The following is an 18,010-nucleotide window of genomic DNA, read 5'->3' on the forward strand; positions in this document are numbered from 1 at the left end:
TCTCACATTACTACAAGTGCCTGGCAAGGTACCTACTAAAGGGAGCATTTTACTGAATTACTGGCCCGATGAGAGTCAAGTACGAGGGGAGTTATGACCTCTTTACTGTTGAAGAAACGTATTTGCTAATGAGGTGTACAGCATATAATGCCTTCCTTACCAAAGTAGGGACATGGTGGTCATGGTGGTCAAAGTTTAGACTACAGTCAACTTGTGTTCCCAAGTCTGTCACTGCTGTGTTGTTACTTAGGGTATTATGTTTATGTGATAGTCTGCAGGGATATCGTCTTACCAAACAGGATGATAATGCACTTTTTAGCACTGAGTTTGAGTCCATGGCTTTGGCACCAATCACTGGTTTGTGTGAGTCCCTCTTGAAGTATATTGACATCTTTTGGGGATTTAATGATTGTACCTAATTTGGAGTCATCAGCAAACTTAGTCAGCTTGAACTTCTGAGAAGTATATTCCAACAATAGGGGGCCCAGCACTGACCAGTGCGGGACTCTACTGCTGACAGGTGTGCTGGTTGAGGTAAAGTCCCCAACTTTGACTGAGTGTGGTCTGTTGGTGAGCCAGTTAGCAACCCACCTGAAAACATAAGGGTTGATATTCAACTGGGAGAGTTTATCAATGATGCCCAAATGTGGGATTGTGTTGAAGGCCTTGGCTAAGTCAAGGTAAGCTGTATGCACAGATTTGCCTTCATTTGTGGCTCTAATGATGTATTCAAAGAAGTCCACCAGGTTTAACATGCATGACCTGCCTTTGACAAAACCAAGCTGTGTCAGATCAAGGGTTTGGAGATCATCTATATCTTTATTTATAAGATCCATGATGATTCTTCCATGGCTTTACAGATAAGGCTAAGTTTATGGGTCTGTAGTTCCCAGGGTCTGTTGCTGTACCCCCTTTATGAAGGGGGATGAGGGTTGCTGTTTTTCCATTCAGCAGGGCAAAACCAGTACTCAGGCTGTGGTTGAAGAGAGTATCTAATGGAGTTATTAACTCATACTTTAGACCATTTAAAATGCAACCTGGGATGCCTTCCAGTTCCATAGAGGCTGTGTTTTTAACCTTAGAGAGAGCATTAATGACTTGCTCTTTGGAGATGCTAGGTGGGGGAGATGTAGAGGGAATAATTTGTGGAATGTTAGGAGGGGATGGGGGGGTGAAATTCTTGCCAAAGCTGTCAGCTAATAGGTTAGATATTTTCACAGGATCAGTATGTGTGATGCCATCCACAGCTAGTTAAGCACATGTCTGGGTCCTACCTTTTAAGTTATGGATATAGATGAAGAATGTCTTATGGTTATCCTTAGCTAAGTTTGCAAATTTTTTTTTTGAAAATGCCCTTAGAGGATTTTACAAGTTGTCTTAGCTGTTTGTTCAGACAGAGGAGGATCTTCTTCCATTGCTGGGCCTCTCTTTTTTATTTTTAGACATCTTCTCCCTGTTGTTGTACAACTTATTAATGCTAGATGTCCACCAGGGAGGCTTGTTTTTTTTTTTTTCTTTTTTAATCTTGTTTTGTTCTTATCAGGTGCAGATGTGTCAATACATTTGTATAAGTGTTTGTACAGGTCATTTTTGTATACCTTACTATAGTTATTGATGCCATCATTGGGAGCAGGGGCTTGGAAGTTATTTATGCCATTCCTTAGGAGGGTATAATCAGCTTTGGTGAAAGTTTTTAGCCCAAATTCACCTAGGAGGGGTTCAGGTGTTATAGCTACTTCAGATGTGACTGATTTGTGATTAGATTTAACCAATGAGGGTCCTATACTTGTGGTGGTGCAACAGTCACGCATGTTGGTGATGACCAGGTCAAGAATATTTGAGCCCCTTGTGGGATTGCATACTATTTGTTCCAGGACATTAGTGTTAACAAAATCCAGGAACCTTTGTGCCAGCATATTGGTACTTGTGTAAGTTTCTCAGTCAATGGAGGAATAGCTAAAATCACCCATGATTAGAGTGTTTGGCTGTAATTTGATTGAATCAAGTAGGTCCAAATAAGCAGTGTGGGCATCTTGGTTCACTGAAGGATGCCTATAGCTAACAATGACGTGAAGGGGGGGTTGCCCATAATTAGATGTACTTGGAGTAACTTCATGGAGTTTTCCTGTCTAACCAGTCTAGAGGTGTATTTATCTTTGATAAAGCTAGATACTCCTTCTTTGGTTCTCACACAATCATTTTGTGGAAGTGTGGAAGGCATTGTGGCCTTGCAAGGCAGGGGTACTCTCTGCAACCCTAAAGCAAGTTTCTCTGACTGCACAAATGTCAACATCCTTCATGGAAATAAGTGCTTCCAGAGATTGCAGTTTCTGATTTCAACTCCTGGCATTTAGCAGCATAACTCTTAATTTATTTGTGAGTGATATTTTCATGTTGGAAATGTTGTTTTTGAGACCTTGACTAAAAGGTTCTATAGGGGGAGGGAAGTATCTTAGCCCATAATCGAAAGCCTAGCAGTGACAGGTGAAGACCATCTCTTCCAAAGTAGTGTGGTCTACCAACCATGTCATACAGTCTGACAGAAACTGGATCCCCTTAGAATGACACCAGAAACTAAGTCAATTGTTGAAGTCAATCATTTTTTTGTTTATAATGTGGTATCATCCAAGGTGATAGTAGAATGCTGCTCAAGGCTAGGGACATACTTGCCTGGGAAACATATTCAGAGAGCTCAATCATGTCTCTCTTCATATAGTCCAGTGAGGTGTGTCTCAGGTGATTCACACCAACATGAACTATGAATGAGTCATAGCGGTACTTGTTGTTGAGACACTTGAGAGCATGTGTGATCTGACGGATCATGACACCTGAAGGAAAGCTAACCATAACCTTCTCCTTGTCTAGTCTGGTGAGTGGAACATCTGTGTATCTCACAATAGAGCCACCTATGACTAAATAATTTGGTTTAGATGTGCTTTACCTTAGGGGCTTATTTGGTGCGACACTAGTGCTTGTGTTTTTATGTGTATTGAGTGGTATAGGTGCTGTAATAAGTCTAGCATGCTTGTATTTGGAAGCTCTCTGGTGTTCAGGTAAGTACCTCTGCATATGAATGTTTATGTGTTGAGTGCATGGTTTGCTTAATAGGTGTAGTATGTGGGCCAACAAGCTGTTTAGTGTTACTGTTCTGTTTGCAAGAGAGCAAGAATAGAATTCTGGTTTCTTAGTGTAGGTGTATCTCTCACAAATTGTATTTGGGTGATTTAGGAGTAGAGGATTGTCAGTGTACATGAGGCAGTTGTTACACTACCTAATGATACTCATGTCAGTCAGGCTGATAGGAGAAATGGAGATAAACTGACCATCCATAATTCTAGGTTAAATCCTGTTTTCACATTGTGGAGAGAAACTGGAGGGATGTGGTGTAAATGGGTGCTCCAAACAGGGTCTATACTAAAGGGGGGGCTCTATAAAGTGTCTATAATAACAATGGGAGTCTGTGGAGAGGGTTTTCTTTAGAGGATTTAAACTGGAGAGATTTGCTTATATGCAAGTACGGGGAGCTATGTTTGTGCATCCAATAGTTCCCACCTTGGATAGGTTGAATTTAGCTACCTATTCTTATTAGAGTGCAAAAAAAAAACCCTCCCATTGTAAAAACCAACTGGCGTTGAGCTCAAGTGCACTAACAAATGCTTTAGAGCAGAAGTAAGAGGTCATGCAATGTCAGGAATTCTTGGAAATAAGTTCACTAACTCTGAGAAATATTCACAACACACAAAAACTTTGCAAAACAGATGGAGTTTCTTTAACAATTGCAGGCTAAAAAACAGTGATTAACTGAAGCAAATAAATAAATGCAGCACAGATTTGTTAAATATCACTGAAACAAGTACAAAAATATACTTATATTAGCTTTGTATTTCCAGATGGTTTTGGAAGCAATCCAAACCAGGCAACAAGGAAGCTCTGAATAAGTGAGCACAAACTTACAAAAATGTAATTCTTTTATACCAGCAGGATGAACCACTTTTCTAAAGGTAAACCCGCATGCCAATCAGATAAAAACACAAAAGCTATGGAACAGTAGTTCCCACCATGGATGGGGTGAATTTAGCAACATGTTCTCATCAGAGTGCAAAAAAACCCCTCTTCCAATGTAAATGCCAAGTGTCTTTGAGCTCAAGTGCAGTAAGAAATGTTTTACAACGGAAGTAAGAGGTCCTGCAATGTCAGGAATCCTTGGACATAAGTTCACTAACCCGGAGAAATGTTCACAACACACAAATACTTTGCAAAAGAAATAGAATTTCTTTAACAAGACCTGACTATAACTTTAGGTCAGAATCGTACCTTGGACTCTGTGTCTATGAGGTAAGGCACAGAAACAGAGTAGTATGAAGCTCTTGTCAGTGTATTGCTTGAAACATGTCTTGTCTTTTCCAATGCTATTTTCCTTGGAGGGGGGCTGGAAAATTGGGATGTTTCATTGCAGTTATAGTATTTCAGCAGGTAGCTCCTTTGGCTTTGATGCAACAGGCTCTGGGTTCCATTCCCATGCCAGGTATTTGGATTCATTATCCAGTAATGACACTATAGTGGAGTATAAGGGGGGAGTTGTACTCTTGGGTGTGCCCTCCTTTGTATGAGATGTTAAGCTGGTGCCCCCTTTGTCTGTTTTGATGGTTATGCAGGTATATGTTAAAGATTCCACTGCAATTATAAAAATATAAATAAAAAAATACATTTTTTAAAAGAATGCTTTTTATTGAGTCACTCTAAAAAATAAAAAAGGAAGAAGAGTAAAACATTTGCAAAAGAAACACAAAGAAGCGGATTTCAGAAAAGCATTTGAGCTTGGTTTTGCTGATTCGCCTTACTTCTTCTGGTACCTCATTATCACATTCAGCAAAACCAACCTCGAATGCTTTTCTGAAATCAGCTCGTCTGTTTCTTTTGCAAAGTTTTAACTCTTCTTCCTTATTTTTTACTTTTTTAGAACAACTCAATAAAAAAACATTCTTTTTTTAAAAAAATCTTTTTTTTATTTATAGTTTTATTTATTCCTTTTGGTGTGTGTGTGTGTGTGTGTGTGTGTGTGTGTGTGTGTGTGTGTGTGTGTGTGTGTGTGTGTGTGTGTGTGTGCGTGTGTGTATGCGTGCGCATGTGTGCACGTGTGTCTGAAGGAAATGACGTAGGGTGATGCGAGAGTGTGCGTGTGTGTATCCTGCTGTGTGCCTGTGTGGCTCTGTCACTTCTTTGTGGGTGCGTTCCTCACCAATGAGAAGCTTGGCATTTTTTCTGCTGTCTCACAAGGAATGGGACAGAATCACAGATGAGCTTTCTTTTATTTTAGAAAATGTATATTAATTCACACTCACTTCTTCTGTCATTTTTCTTAAGTGAATAATATTTTAAAAGTGTCACTGATTAGAAGCGGTCTTGTATTTTTGTATTTTGGGGAGAGTGTGTGTGTGTGTGTGTGTGTGTGTGTGTGTGTGTGTGTGTGTGTGTGTGTGTGTGTGTGCGTGCGTGCGTGCGTGTGTATTGTTTTTTGCATGTTATTACTACCATAATGGTAAGAAATTTAAATTTCACTCTCCTTGCACCGCACCATGTGTTACCGCTGCTCCTCTGTTTGCTATTCATAGATGAAACACCTACTAACTGCGGTTGTGGTGCTGTGGTAGCGTTGTCGACTCACAGTAAGTTTGATTTTCAGCGAAAGCGTCTTCTGTGTGGAGACATGCGTGAAGGGGCGTACCTTCGTTGAAGGTTGTGCGTCAGGCCTGGTAAGTCGGCACGTAAAAATCTTCTACCAATCATTAGCGGACCGGAGTTCTGCTGTGGCGACCCCTAACCCGGAAAAAGCCGAAAGACGCAAGATGAAACACCTACTCCTTCAATCGCTATATTGTTGATATTTGAGCGTGATGTCACTCATGCCCTCATTCACTAGCACACCAAAAAGTAGACTTCCAAACTGTTAAAAATACCTTAATAACTTAATAACAATTCACAAAGATTCGGGAAGATCCTTCGTCTGTATGATATCATAGCATAAAACTTCTCACAGTTAAATATAACATTTTAAAAAACATCACAGGCCCAGCCCAATCAAATATCTCAGTTAATTAACAATTTAAAGATATATCACATAAAACCACTATAATAAAAGCATAAAAATTCAGGTTTTAAACACATCTGCTTATATTTCAGAACAGGTTTAATACTATTCAAAGCACTGATCCCTGGGTCTGCTTGCAATCTCACTTCAAGTTTGTTATTCATATCTATCACCCTAAATCTAAAATTATGTTGAGGTTCAACTTTCTAGTTGATTTGCCTACATAAAAAGCTAAACATTGTGAACACATAGCCGAATACACAATGCTCATACTATTATATGTGGCAAGACATTTGAACATAAACTCTCTACCTGTTTTCGGTTGTATAAATTGATTAGTCGTTATAATATATTTACACGAGCAAAAATTATGACACAGAACAGTTCCTGGTCTTTTATACATTACAGTCTTAACATTAAATTTCATATGCTTATAACATAATCTTTTTTTCAAATTATCCTAATTTCTACATGTAAATATTGATTTATTTCCTATAATTCTTCATAATTCTGGCATAGCTTCTAAAATTACTAGATATAATTTTCTTTATTCTATCAGTTTTCCTATTCTAAGTTGTTACATACTGTATATTTTTATCTTTATTTTTATTTTTGTTATTATAACCTCCCATTACTATCCCGTTAACTTTTTGATGGTCACCTTGGGAAAAATATGATTTAGCTCTTCCTTGTCTCTCTTTCATTACTTCTTTAAATTGTTAATTAATTGAGAAATTTGATTGGGCTAGGCATGTGATTTTTTTTTTTTAAATGGTGCTCTCCAACGCATTTTTTTCTGTATGGGGTTGTGTTAATTAGACTACAACCTGGCATTCTTGTTTGTAGAACTGAATTTATTCTCTTCCTAATTTTCTGTCAAATGGTGTTCTCTACCTCCCACTTTTTATAATAGAATTGGCACAAGAGGATTATAGTAATTAAATGCGTGAATGATTAATGTATAAAAAATAAAATAGACATTATGGTTATAAAATAGTTAGACTTTTTCAGAAAGTGCATGCTATTTTAAATCTCCTTATTCTGGCAAATTTCCAATAGACTAGTGCAAATTTTCAGAACATATATAGAAGTTTTGGCTTTTCTTTCTGTTTATTTTTGGCTCTGCTTCTGAAGCTCACAGATAAAAGTTGTGAAAACAATACATTGAGCTGTGGGGGGGTTGACAGGGGTAAAATTAACAGAAGACCTTGCACTTTGGATAAAAGATAGCACCTAGTAATTATGTAATGTACTGACTCTCACTCATATGTCTCAACCTCTTAGAGCAAAAAATCTGGGTAGAATACATTGTTTGTATGTGTGCACGTGTGGTTGTGTGTGTGTGTATTGTCTTGCTAATGACAGAGGGATGATATTTTACTTAAAGGCTAAAATATTACCTCTCTGTCATTCTTCGAATGCTTTTTAATGAATTTGGCTTTGCAAGACAGCACTCTCTCGAGAAAGCATGACAGAACCACAAAAAAAAAAAAAAAACAGATAGATACAGCCACAAAGCCATGCAAAGCTTTCTAAAAAGAGCAGGGGATGTTCACCACTGCTCTGGCCAAATTTCCCCTAATCAATAGGAACACCACATTGGGTCTTCCTTAAAAACAGGTCATTGTGCTAGTAGAACTGACCCATTCAACATAAAGTATAAATAAGTAAATAGATAAACAATGATTGCCACTATATCTCAGTTATTTCATTATATATCTGCAGTCTGACTATTTAAATGCAACAGAATCATTACGTGGTTATGGTATTGTATTTTAACAGATCTGCCATTGTAAAGTGATCTAGGAGATTTTCTCCCAGATTATACTTCAAGCTCCCTTTTTTGCAAGCCATGCTAGACATAAGGATTTTTTTAACTTCTATGCAAACAGAATGGCAATAGTTTGTCATAGGCATCTTGCATAAGTTTTGGAAATCATTTTCTTTCATTTGTACTTTTTTTGCTCAAATTGCTGTTGATTTGTTTTCTCTGAGCAGCTCTTACCTTTTTTAACAACAGCTGTAAATGCTCAACAAACTAAACTAATTGCACTGTATGTTTTAAGGCTTTCATTTATAGTCAAAGTGCTGACAGACCCTTCCTCTTCCTGAGATGTCAAAACTATCATTATAATCCATTAGCTGTTTACTGACCACTTTTGTTTCTGCTTCAAAGAACTTTTAACAGACATTTAAACTATTTTGCTATTCACCAGTGCTGCAGTAGGAAAATATGTGTTTTATGTTGAATGTTGGCAAAATCTGCTGTATTTGTTTTAAAAATATATCTTCCTTACTATGCAGCACAGAACTAAATAAGCCAGACACAGAACTAAATAAGTCAGACTTTCTGTTCTTGAATTTGGATATTTTGGGGACCTTTTACTGAGGCAGAAATGTCTGTGCATAACATTTTTTCACCAGTATTGTATTGGTAACTACATGCTTGACTTGTGACTGTATAGCATTACCAACACTTCATCAAAACCATAATCCTTGAGCATGACAAATTCGTCCAGATAAAATCCCTTTAGCTAGAGGATCTAGGAGACTCTCTCTCTGATACTCTCCCCGTGGGAGGAATAAAGTCACCTTGTTGAAGTTTCCAGTAGCTTATTCAGTTAAGCAGGTAGATGGACGATTGTTTTTGTTCTAATGAACATTCATATACCTGCACCCCCCCATACACCCTGTGACAACTCACCACTGGACCGGTAATCAAGAAGCATCAATCCTCACCACTGGCACTTGAGGGGGACATTCACTGGGAGGATAACAGATATATGCACAATATTTCCAAATGCAGCTCTCTGCATCAGGTGCAATTTCCCTTAAGATCACACAGAGACCACAGTCAGTCTAGGGCTGGTTTCTGCCTCTATCTTCAGATTCCCAGTAAGACTCCCCAGTGGCACAGCTATAGACTTGAGTCCTTAGCCAGGATTCCAATCCAAGTCCTCCAACACTCCCTCTGTTTAACCAGTGCTTTCTGTCCCTGCCCAAACAGCTGACACACACACACACACACACACACACACACACACACACACACACACACACACACACACACACACACACACACACACACACACACACACACACACACACACACACACACACACACACACACACACACACACACACACACAGGAAAGGGTGGCACAGGTTTACTAGCTATGTCTCCATTTGCCCAGCCTATAAGGTAGTTACCACTGCCATCAGATCCCCTCACCAGCTACCTTAAGGCTTTTCCAAGGGAACAGATATACTGAGTGAAATTAATATTAATATAAATGGTAGTTTGACCAAGAACAAGGCTATTAGGAGTGGCCTACAGAGTGTCACCAAATAAATAGGCAAATTACTCTCAAAACTTAAATATCTCTACAATGATCAGCTACAAAGAAAGGTTAAAATATATTTAATAATAAATAATAAAAGAACAAAAAAATACTAAGTATATAGTCACAGTAATATCGGAGTTCAAAACCACAGGAAATATTTAACATAACATTGCAGGACAGGCTCAGACAAATAAAGAAAAACAATATCTAAACTAAGCTGCACTATATTCTGACTATCTAACAGAGTTAATATACCCTAATAACTTACTTAATACAGCAAGGCAGATAATGTGGTGAATGATCCTTATGTTGTTGTCAGGACCAAGACAGAATACAGAATGCTCTGTCTCTAAGAGACTTCTCAAAAGAATATCTAGAGTATTACTGCTTGGATAGCTTGCAGAATGACATAATTTCTGGTCATCTGACTTCTAGTTCCCATGCAAAAACCACCATTGCTGGAAGCTGGCAGGACTTAGCACCTATCTGTAAAAATACGAACACAAGGGCTTTTGCTCAGAGCGTTGGCAGGTGCTAGAAGTCATAAAAAAATTGCATACCTCTATGCGTCCAGAGTAGTGATTAGTTCACTCCAAGGACAATATAGAAAGCTTCTTAGTACAGACTTTGTGTTTGTGGCTGCCTTAAAACCTGTGAGATAGCATCTTTATGGCCTAGCCTATAAAGTGATTTAATTTCAGATATTTTTCTAAAGTTTTCTCGACTGAAGTTAACACTCCAGTTTCCTCTGTTAACATATACATTTAAACAGTTACAATAGTGCATGTACATTTCTGTTCTCTTCAGTAAGGCACACTGTGCATACATTTCAAACACAAGCACTTTACAAATGCCTTTTCACCACAAATCAGTTTGATATACATGTGACATACAGTTCTAATGCATATATAACACCAGCATCTTGTATGACATACAGTTCCAATACATTTGTATCACAAAATCTTGTATAAATTAGTTTGATATTTACAAATGACATAGAATTATTTACAAAATTCCAGCTACCTGTGCTGGCAGTACCTCGTTTTGCCACACACCCTCTGTAAATTATATATACCACCTCCAAGAGAGCACCATAGGGGTGAAAATGGTAAATGCTGGTGGCACATACACAGTTGCATTTCAGTGTTTTACACGTTTGGCAATGTTTATTTTACTTTTGTGGATTTACGGTGTCCTGTCTCAATCATATGCAGTTCGGCATTATGGTAAGCTGATGGTCTGATAGGGATCCATCTGTATATATTTTGCTGAATACTCTTTCGTCTAACTCTTTATAATCTCAAAGATTTTTCTTTAAAGACCATTCACCATTCTTCCCATACCTTATGTGTCCTTCATGCCAAAATGGCATCTCCATAAATGACACAGTGATTTTTTTCATTTATTCCATATCACTCAGAACTTGCAATACCTTTGCATCTCAATTACTTCTTTATTAATCAATACATTAGGTCAAATTGCCATGTAAAGTGAAACACAATCTTTATTTCACAACTGCACCTGTTTTACTACACCTACAAATGTAAGGATTTCAGTTGTTATATTCTCTCATCAGTATGTATATTCTCTCCCTCTCCTAACTGCAGCTTAGCTCATTACATTTCTTTGCACACCTTAATATTCTGACCAGTTTTCCTTTTTGCCTTTCTTATGATATAGGTCATATCTCCTATTACTATAAGTAGCATTTCTGTAGTAACATATTTCTTTATTTCTTCAAATAAATACTCTGTCTACAATTTATGTTTGCATAAATAACCAGTAATCTTAAGGGTGCACTGCCACACCTCAAAACAATCAAGACTGACCCTTTTTCATTTTAATACTGCATTTTTTATTTTTATGTTCCACTCCAACCTTACCTGACCAGTACCTCCTGCTACCAGTGACCAGTCACTCTTATTTCTCCTGACAGTATAGGGTAGGACCATGGAGAGAGCTCACCAAGCCTCCTTCAACAGAACCATGGAGAAAGCTCGCCAAGCCTCCCTGAGCAGGACGATGGAGAGAGCTCCCCAAGCCCCCCTGGGCAGGACCATGGTGAGAGCTCCCCAAGCCTCCCTGGGCAGGACCATGGAGAGAGCTCCCCAAGCCTCCCTGGGCAGGACCATGGAGAGAGCTCCCCAAGCCTCCCTGGGCAGGACCACGGAGAGAGCTCCCCAAGCCTCCCTAGGCAGGACCATGGAGAGAGCTCCCCAAGCCTCCCTGGGCAGGACCATGGAGAGAGCTCACCAAGCCTCCCTGGGCAGGACCATGGAGAGAGCTCACCAAGCATCCCTTCTGTCTGAGATCCAATGTACTCAACAGGCATGCTAGCTTCCCTGAGATAGACTGAAGGATCATCCCAATCCCCTGTCTGTGACAAGAAGCAAAGTTCATTCATTCCTCAGGTCGAGCTCACAGTACTGTCTGTTCTAATGGTTCTTTGGATGAGTTGTGTAAAAAAACAGAGATTAATATGATCGATAGGGTTCTGTGAGTTACAAGTAATCCAGTCTGTGTTAAGATTTCTCATTATAATTGTTTCTTGGGAAATAGTTTTTGAGGTCCAATGGAGAATGTATTCTAAGGTAGCGAGGTTGTTACCAGGTGGAATACAGGTTCCCACTATGATTATGTATTTATTAGAGTTAATTTTTAATTTGGTGAATACAATCTCATCATTATTGAAAGTTGGGATATTTAGGTTTAGGGGGTTGTGATGTAAGGTTATTTTTGAATACTATGGCTACCCCCATCTTTTTTCCTTTTCTGTCTAACCTGAAAATATTGTAACCAGGGGTATAATCTCATTGCCTTCTGTCTGTGGTTTTAACCAAGTTTGTGTTAAAACAACTATATCAGGTGAGTAGAGAGAGAGTGTGGCATAGAACTCCTGAACCTTGTTAACTAGACTTCTGATATTTAAGTTTATGAGTAAAAGATCGGATCCTCTCTGATGTGCACTTAATATGATCTGAGGCTGAGAGGAGGTATAACTAAGTGACTGTGAGTTGGTTGTGGGGCCAGTGTTTTGGTGAATATCTCCAATTATTATTAATTGAGATGCTGTGTTTACTATAGTGTTAAGAAATGAAATAATAGTTTTATGGAACCTAAGGGAGATATGTGATGAAGCACTGAGTGGAGGTATTTATAGGTGAATTGATCTAAGAAAGTAATATTGGAAATTGATGGGGATATTTCAAAGTTTACTGACTGACCAAAAACAATACAGTGTACCAAGTCTTGAAAGTGCTTAATGTACTACATCCTGTAATAGCTGTTCTGCATACATTTATTCTGCAACATTATTAAATGGAATGACATTGTGAAATGAATGCTTTATTCTGAGAGTCCTAATGTGTGATCTGATGACAGCTGGTTTCACAAACACGAGCACATAAACCCTGTTCATTCTTTCAATATAGCTAAGACAGTAAGACGTTCTAGGCTTTTATCTTTTTAGAGCATATCATTTCATGTGATAAGTAAGTTGATTTATCATTGCAGATCAACTGATTGTCAGACTGGTTAATGGAACTGACCGTTGCAATGGAATATTGGAAGTCAATCGATTCTCCAGTTGGGAACCTGCCTGCAGTAATGACTGGTATTCTGACATTGCCGATGCAGTTTGTAACGAGTTGTACTGTGGCAAAGCTTCATCTATACAGACCAACAATAGCAGCGGATATGGCCAGGAAGGCGTTTGGCTGAATTATGTTGAATGTTATACACAAGTGCCTTCTTTGTCAGAATGCTCAAGTCTGCCATGGAATACTTCTTTCTGTGACTCCGCACATCAAGTCCACATAACATGTTCAGGTACCAAGTATGCATCTAGCATCCAAATATATAATATTATGAAAAAATGGAACAAATGCAAATCAAATGTTTTATCATGTTGTTATTCTACGTGTTAGTTATGAGTGTGAAATCTTTAATGTCTCTAATAAAAATTTCTTTCACAGAATGCATTCTAATCCAGGTACTATGCCAATTTTAAATTTTTGTTTTATTATTTATTTATTTATTTAATTTATTTATTTGTCTTTGTTGACTGGGTGAAGTCTGACTGGGCAAAATCTATTTCCAGTGGAGGCCCAGGGAGAAAAGCTTCACATTTAAGTTACAAATGATGCACATTTATAATTGCACTGTAAAAACATCTATACATGGGCTGATTAACATGATTTTAAATATTTTTAAATATTTCTTACACGAACATAACATTTTAACTTGAACAAGAAAGAGATTAACATAAATTGTCTAATTACTGAATAGAGAAAAATAACATGCAGTAACACTTAATGTATTTATAGCATGATGGCTACAGGGAAAGGATAGAATTAGGGTGTGTTTGAGTTTAGTAATAATTTACAGACAAGTAGAATGTAGCTTACAAATGATAAGAAAGATATGAACGGAGAAGTTATGGAAAAGAGCAAGAAGATAAATAGACAGAGGAGGGAACTGTAGTTAGTGGTGGGGTGTGAGAAAAGGTGGAAGAGTAAGAGTTCAGGAAGTAAGTGCCGTATGAGGAGTGATAAGGGACAAAAAGGCTGGGAAGCAAAGTGTCTGTAAGAGCTGGCGAAAAGTAATCTGAGTAAATCTAGCCAGGTGAGCAGGAAGAATAGAGCCATCTTTGGCACAGGTGTGTTTTACGCAAAGTTTTAAAACTATTTAAGTTTTCTATCTGTTTTAACTGTGTGGGGATTTCATTCTGGTGTTTCGACATAATTGAAGTAGATAGAGTCTCCAATAGTGTTGAATTGTACTGATACACAGTAAAAGTTTACTGCTAGAACGAAGTTCTATAGTGGGTGAATAGTATAGTAGAATATTTTGTAATGCTGGACATTTGTCTGGAGAGTGACATTAATAGAACTTGTTGGCGGGATAAATTTGTGTCCCAACGACTCCCCCACCTATGGAATAGACTTTCTCTCCATGTCAAGCAGAGTACCTCACTAGCCCTCTTTAAGAGGAACCTGGACGACTGGATGGGAAGCAGAAACTATACCCTCTGGGAATCCCACCTGTGTCCCTGCTAGACTGAGAAAACAGGTGCTGACTTTGTGGAAACATTGGTGAAATTCATGGGTAGTCTAATAAGGGCCAATAGCCTAGTATCACTCTATGAATCTATGAGAGTACAATAGGTTGTGAACAATGACTGGTTGTGAGTATTTCAACTGGTTTGGGAGTTTAAGCCAGTTTATTAGTTTTAATGCAAGGCAGTGGTTTGTTGTATAAGCTTGGTTGGATGCAAATTTAGCTATTTAGTAGTAGCAGGAGGCTAGTTTAGTATTATATGTAGTGTTAATATTTGTAAGAATAGGGAAAGCATATAATAGAGAAGGAAGGAGGTAGGTTGCTACTAATGTAATCCTTGCTTGATCTGTCAGGTAGTGTTTAATCCTATAGAAGAAGCTGAGTTCATGGTGAGTCTTCTTAATGGAATGAAGTATGTGGTAATCAAATTAGAGGTTGTCGTCTGTTATGACTTCAAGTAATTTAGTTTCGGTTATGGTTTCTGTTTTTGTGTTATTACTTTGAAGATGTGCAGGTAGGTGTGTGAGTGTGTGAGTGCCTTCTGTGAAGGCTGGGCACCAGGCTGGCAACTCAACATCATAAAAATCCAATGCCAATCAATAACAGACCAGTTAGCCACTGTGGCGACCCCTAACTGGGAAAATATGAAAGACTTGTGGTAAAATGATGTGTGTTTCTGGTTAAGGTATTCTTTTTGGAGTAAATAGCACATGTTTGGGTTTTTTTGTTGTTTTTTGTTTGTTTGTTTGTTTGTTTTTTGGCATTAAGCAGCAAGTTAGAATTTTTTACCCATATTTCAATATCAGTAAATGATTTCTAAGTGATTTAATTTTGTTTTGGATGTGGCATAGCAGGTAAGGGTTGAATTATCAGCATATTGTATGAGACTACAAGTGTAGTTTATTTATGAAGATATTAAATAGGAGTGGGGTGAATATTTACCCTTGAGGAACACCATCAGAGATTGGATGAAATACTGAACAGTTTTGTTGCCATTTAGTTGCCCGACGATGATTGCATAAATAACTGTGAGAGCATGAGAAGGAGGGGTAAGTGAGTCATGAGAAGGAGGGGTAAGTGAGTCATGAGAAGGAGGGGTAAGTGATTTCTAGTGTTGCTAGTTTGGAGAGGAGCTTTTGGTGGGACACTGTGTCAAATGCTTTGGCAAGGTCAAGGAAAACTGAAGAAAAAAGGTTGCCCTCATTTCTGTATTATTTTATTATGTTGGAGAAATTGTGGAGGGAAGTTGTAGTACTGTGGCTGGGCCTGAAACTGTGCTGGGTATTGGAAAGGAGGTTGTGTTTGGTTATATATTTCATAAACTCAGAGTGAATACATTTCTCAAGGATTTTAGAGAGAGGAGATAGGATAGCAATAGGTCTAAAGTTTGTTAATGCTGTTGAAATTCCTCCTTTGTGAAGAGGTATAACAATGGATGTAATGTGGTCCAATCTCGCCTACATTCTTTACTCACGGGTTCGGAGCCGAGAATCGGCTCCGACTCGGCCAACTTTATTTTCTAGCACAAAGTCACTAATTGGCTGGGCTAACCAGGTATCCCATGTTGCACTGTTCCATACCCAGATCTAGTTTGCTGCTCGTGTAGCTAGGACGTGGTCTCGCTTGGCTGTGGCTAAGTATCATTTCAAACTTCTTCTTCTGTGGAAATTATAGATTTTTGCTCACAAAAGCTATTTTCATAGCTATTTTCCCTTGTTAGTGTAATTTTGTGGTGAGAGTGCTTGGTTTTTGGGTATCCCTTCTGTGTCGGCTGGCTAGGCCCATTTTAATTAGAAGACCTAGTCCTCTCCTTGTCTGGTGTATTTTCTTGTGTTTTTTGTGTGTGTCAGTAGTGTGTAATAATTTTTGATGTAATGCGATCCTATCTCGCCTACATTCTTAACTGATGGGCTCGGAGCCAAGAATCAGCTCCAACTCGGCCGATACAATAGCATGAAGTCTCTCATTGGCTGGGCCAACCCCTTATCCCTGGATGCACCATGCCCAAACCCCAGATCTCGTTTGCCGCTCCTGAAGTAATGACGTGGTTTCGACTTGGCTGTGGCTAAGTACCCTTCTTTTTTGGCCTTTTTGGGTCGTTTTTGCAGTTAGCTTAAAATTTTCATAACCAAACAGCTATTTTAATAGCTATCTTCTTGTGTCTACCATTGTGATTGACTGTGTTTGATTTTTGGTTTGTTGTGTGATTCCTTCTGTTTGGCGGGCTAGGCCCATTTAAGTTAGAGGGCCTTTGCCCTACTACTTGTCGAGCGTTTAAATTAGAGCTCTTCCCTCCCTTCCCTCCTTGTGTTTTGAGTGGATTTAGTGTATTATGTCTGGCAAAAAAAAAGAACATAAGCCGTCGGGCTTTAAAAAATGTACGAAATGTGGTTATAAGATGTCGTTAACAGATGGCCATGCCATCTGTGTTTATTGTCTAGGGGCTAAACACTTGCAAGAATCTTGCAGTGTTTGCCATGCTTTCTCCTCTCGTGTCCTACAGGAGAGAAAAAATAAGCTCATCTTGAAAGGTCTGATCAAGCCAGCCTTCGAGGAAGGTGTGTCTTCTTCTCCCACTTCGAAATTGAAGAAAAAAAAGTCTTCGGCTCCGACAAGTCCGTCGGAGCTGCCTGAAAAAAGAGATAAATCCCTGTCCTCTTCCTCGGCTTCACTGGTCTCGGAGCCGCAGGATAGAGGATCTAAGTCTGGGTCTCCTTCCTCGGCTCCATTGGTCTCGGAGCCGCAGGAGAGAAGATCTAAATCTGGGTCTTTCTCGGCTCCATTGGTCTCGGAGCTGCAGGAGAGTGTTTCGGCTCCAGGGTCAGTTTTGTCGGCTCCTGAACCATCGGCGCCGAAGGGGGTCTCGGTTCTAGTCGAGTCTGCCTCTGCTCCGATTCTTTTGGAGCCGATTCAGAGTCAAACTCCTAGCATGGCCTCGGAGCCGGTAGAAAAAGTTTCTCAGCCCCCGTCCATTTCCTCCAGGTCCTCCAGGCTATCAGATTCGGATTTAGATAGGGTGGTCCAGAGGCTCCTCCAGTCACCTGTCTTATCTAAATTATTTTCGGCTCCAGCCCAGTCGGCTCCAGAGCCAGCCATTTTGATACTGTTTCTTCCTCCTCCGACAACCCTGGTGTCGTTGGAGACGGAGTTCGCAGAGTCGGGTGAAGTCCTTGAGTTGGTTCTGAGACCCACTGCTAGTCTGTCGGCACCGTCTTCAGCTCCAACCTTTTCTGTTCCTTCCAGGGGTTTCAGTTCTCGGGTGTCCTCTGCCGAGCCCAAGGGGGATTTGTCGGGGCTTCTGGTTTCAGCCCCGAGTCTCCCACTTGGCACCTCGACTAGGGGAACCCCGACCCTGGTCATGGTCTTGCAGGCGGGACTTTCTTCAGATTCTGGTGGACCCGCCTTTGAGGCTATGAGGAGCGCACTGGCCAAGTCTCTAGTGACTTCACCTGAATCTGCGGCTCCTTCCCTAGACACGGTGACTAGAGCTTCTGGTGCCCCCCTGTCTTTGGACAGTGCG

At 39.5% G+C, this 18,010-nt stretch overlaps 1 protein-coding gene across 2 annotated transcripts in view; it reads left to right on the plus strand.

The window, feature by feature from the left end:
• Positions 1-18,010, plus strand: part of LOC122808819 (deleted in malignant brain tumors 1 protein-like) — a 612,008-nt gene that overhangs the window by 438,617 nt on the left and 155,381 nt on the right. For both annotated transcript variants that reach the window (XM_044079898.1, XM_044079889.1), the window contains exon 9: positions 12,946-13,260. In XM_044079898.1, coding sequence (XP_043935833.1) covers positions 12,946-13,260 — 315 coding nt within the window. The remainder of the gene's footprint in view (positions 1-12,945; positions 13,261-18,010) is intronic.

This window comes from Protopterus annectens, chromosome 1.part1 (assembly GCF_019279795.1).
Source record: "Protopterus annectens isolate FY-2018-M chromosome 1.part1, PAN1.0, whole genome shotgun sequence".
Lineage (NCBI taxonomy): Eukaryota > Metazoa > Chordata > Ceratodontiformes > Protopteridae > Protopterus > Protopterus annectens.